Raw genomic sequence first — 2,876 nt, 5'->3', positions numbered from 1 at the left:
ACTCTGAATCAATTCCTCACCATCACCAAATAATTAGTTGACCAAAGGACTAATCTTGGCGCTACAGTAATTAATTCCAAGCTGACCATTTCAAGATCTTCGTGCTGATGATGACTTAAGCTTTGGAGTACGCATGAATGCACGTGCCATGCGTCGAAGCAATGGAAGCAACATGTTGTTGAATAAGACCAGCTGATATCCGGACATGAGATGAAATGCTTGACACCTTGTAATAATAATATATAAGTACCTGCCAGTTCCATCCGCTTAGCCATCAACTCGCTGTCACTTGTGTATAAGTGCATTTGGCAGCGCACGATGGCAAAGTGTAGCATTAGGTTCCTCCCTTTTGATAATAACTATATCCTTCCAAGTTCTTTCCAGCAGTACAGCTGCCGTAGCACAGCCAGAGCAACCTTCGGCACCTGCACCACAGCCAGCGCTACCACCAGTGTCAGCAGCACCACCGCCATCACTTCCGGCGATCTTTGTCTGCGGGGATGGTGCCCTCGACATTGGCAACAACAACAATCTACCTGAAGGTCAGGAGATGGGGGATGCACCCCGAGCCAACCAACCTTACTACGGCGTAGACTTCCCCAACTCTGAACCCACCGGCCAGTTCAGCAATGGGTACAACATTGCCGACTTCATTGGTAAGTACTGACCTGAATATGCAGGTACATGCAATATAGCATACCAACGTGGTTGACCATTATTTTATGTTGTGCGGTATGCAGCAAAAGCTCTGGGATTCCAGATGAGTCCACCAGCTTACCGTTCACATCCAACGCCTAGCCCGAGCACAATGGAGGGTTTTACTGGAGTCAACTACGCTTTTGCTAACGCTGGGATTACGGAATCCACTGTAAGTAGAAAACTGAAATGTTACATTGCAAATGGATCACGACATACTAAATCTGTTTTTTTAGAATGCACAAATGACCATTTCACTGAAAGAGCAAGTGGAGAGCTTCGCGGCCACGAGAGCCCGTCTAAAGGCTTTGCTGGGTGGCCGCAAACCACCGAACAATTTCTTGTCCAAATCCTTGTTCCTTATTGGGGTTGGCACCATGGATCTCCTCCCGTGCTGCAACTTCTACCTAAGCTTCCCACTCAGGGACAATAAAACTGAAGTTGAGCCGCCTCATCGACATGTATAACAATACCTTCACAGTGCTCCATGGAATGGGAGCAAGGAAGTTCGGGATCATCAACATTGGGCTCATCGGGCGCTTGCCATCCGTACAGATGTCCCGATGCAGCGGCGATGCTAGTGGCCTGAACAGGCGCGCTGCCGAGTTCAACGCCGCGCTCGGGACAATCCTGGCCAACCTCGCTACCAAGTTCCATCGCTTCCGCTACTCACTCGCCGACTTCTACAGCTTCTCCAACACCAACTTTGCAAACCCATCAGCCACTGGTAAATCAACGAAGATACTGCATCCATTTCAAGTTTATAGACTGAGATGAGATGAGAATATGCACTACGGAAACGGCTACTTTGCCGAGTGTCAAAAACACTCGGCAAAGCTCCAAAAACACTCGGCAAAGGACACACGGAAGAGAAAATGTCGGCAAAGAGGACTTTGCCGGGTGCATTTCGTCAGGCACTCGGCAAAGCCTTTGCCGAGCGCAAAATCCCGCACTCAGCAAAATTTAAGCGCCGTGACGGAGCAGAGACATAACGAACAATTTGCCGAGTGCCAGGTCCTTGGCACTCGGCAAAGAAATAATCTTTGCCGAGTGCCAGCGCTGAGGCACTCGGCAAAGATTGTTACTTTGCCGAGTGCCAGATGCCTGGCACTCGGCAAATGTTACTTCTTTGCCAAGTGCCAGGGTTACGACACTCGGCAAAGATTCTTCAGATTTTGCCGAGTGCAAACACTCGGCAAAGTGACCAGAATTAACCATTTTAATCTGTTTTTTCTATTTCATCCACACATATATATCAAAAAAACATATATCATCACAAAGACCACCAACATCACATCTATATCACAAACATCACATCTATATTACAAACACAATCGATTCACATACATATCCCAAATCGGTTCACAAACATATGCCTGGTAACGGACCACAAATATGTCACAAATATGCATATCTCACAAATAGTCCATATAATCATTAGATGTCAAAAAACATGAGAAGTCTACAGAAACAGGATAAGTGACAAAAATCATCATCAAGACCTCCAACCCGGCGACCTCCAACCTGGCGTAGTTGGAGAAACATGAGGGTCATTTGAGGCCGCCGATTGATTCTGCAAAGAGGAGAAGCGATCGCATGTGTGAGACAAGATAAATGAAGGTCAGACATGGCTAAAACTTATCCATACTCACAGGAGTAGAAAACTCAGCAGGAGATCGAGGTGAAGCGAACAACGAAGGTGGTGGAGCTACACCCGCTGCGGCACCAAGAGTCTGCATGTAGGCAAACATATCCCTCGTCCTGTGCTCATTCTCCACACGTAGCCTCCTCTCTTCTTCTAATTGGGCCTGCAAAATTTTCACTCCAATGTTATGATAATACAAAGAAATAGTATACAATAATCAATGAACGACGAATAAAGAAGAAATGACCTGGAGTGCCTGTATCCGGTACTGTGAAGTATCTTGCCGAGGTCGTATGCCTGGGCTCGCACTCGTGCTCCTTGCTCTAATCTGAGATAGAGTAGGAGTAGAGGACGAGTCGATTGCGCCGTCGGCAATCCAATACCGCCCATGATTCTTACCTCCTCCAACCCTCATGATGACTTCTCCGTCAAGGTCCTCGGTGGCCGGATCAAACTCTAGACCATGGACCTCCCTTGCCATCGTTGTGTACGCACTGAGGCGGGTATGGACCATTGGGTTGCTGTATGCCTCGGG

The 2,876-nt window shown here is 47.6% G+C and overlaps 1 protein-coding gene across 1 annotated transcript; it reads left to right on the top strand.

The window, feature by feature from the left end:
- The first annotated feature begins 550 nt into the window (after positions 1 to 550).
- On the top strand, positions 551 to 1,473 carry LOC112895968 (GDSL esterase/lipase At2g30220-like). The gene is made up of 3 exons (XM_025963991.1): positions 551 to 656; positions 741 to 868; positions 1,138 to 1,473. Exons 1-3 carry the CDS (start codon positions 551 to 553, stop codon positions 1,471 to 1,473), a joined length of 570 nt encoding a protein of 189 aa, XP_025819776.1.
- The last annotated feature ends 1,403 nt before the right edge of the window (positions 1,474 to 2,876 follow it).

The sequence above is a fragment of the Panicum hallii genome, chromosome 1 (assembly GCF_002211085.1).
Source record: "Panicum hallii strain FIL2 chromosome 1, PHallii_v3.1, whole genome shotgun sequence".
Lineage (NCBI taxonomy): Eukaryota > Viridiplantae > Streptophyta > Magnoliopsida > Poales > Poaceae > Panicum > Panicum hallii.
The sequence above is the reverse complement of the archived record's forward strand: the minus strand, read 5'-3'. Positions and strand labels throughout refer to the sequence as shown.

What these genes read in the sequence shown, in the direction of transcription:
- LOC112895968 (XM_025963991.1), top strand. Translation starts at nt 551, where the DNA reads ATGGGGGATGCACCCCGAGCCAACCAACCTTACTACGGCGTAGACTTC. An exon ending in CAACATTGCCGACTTCATTG is followed by an intron (nt 657 to 740) that starts GTAAGTACTGAC and finishes TGCGGTATGCAG; the next exon opens with CAAAAGCTCTGGGATTCCAG. An exon ending in CTGGGATTACGGAATCCACT is followed by an intron (nt 869 to 1,137) that starts GTAAGTAGAAAA and finishes ATAAAACTGAAG; the next exon opens with TTGAGCCGCCTCATCGACAT.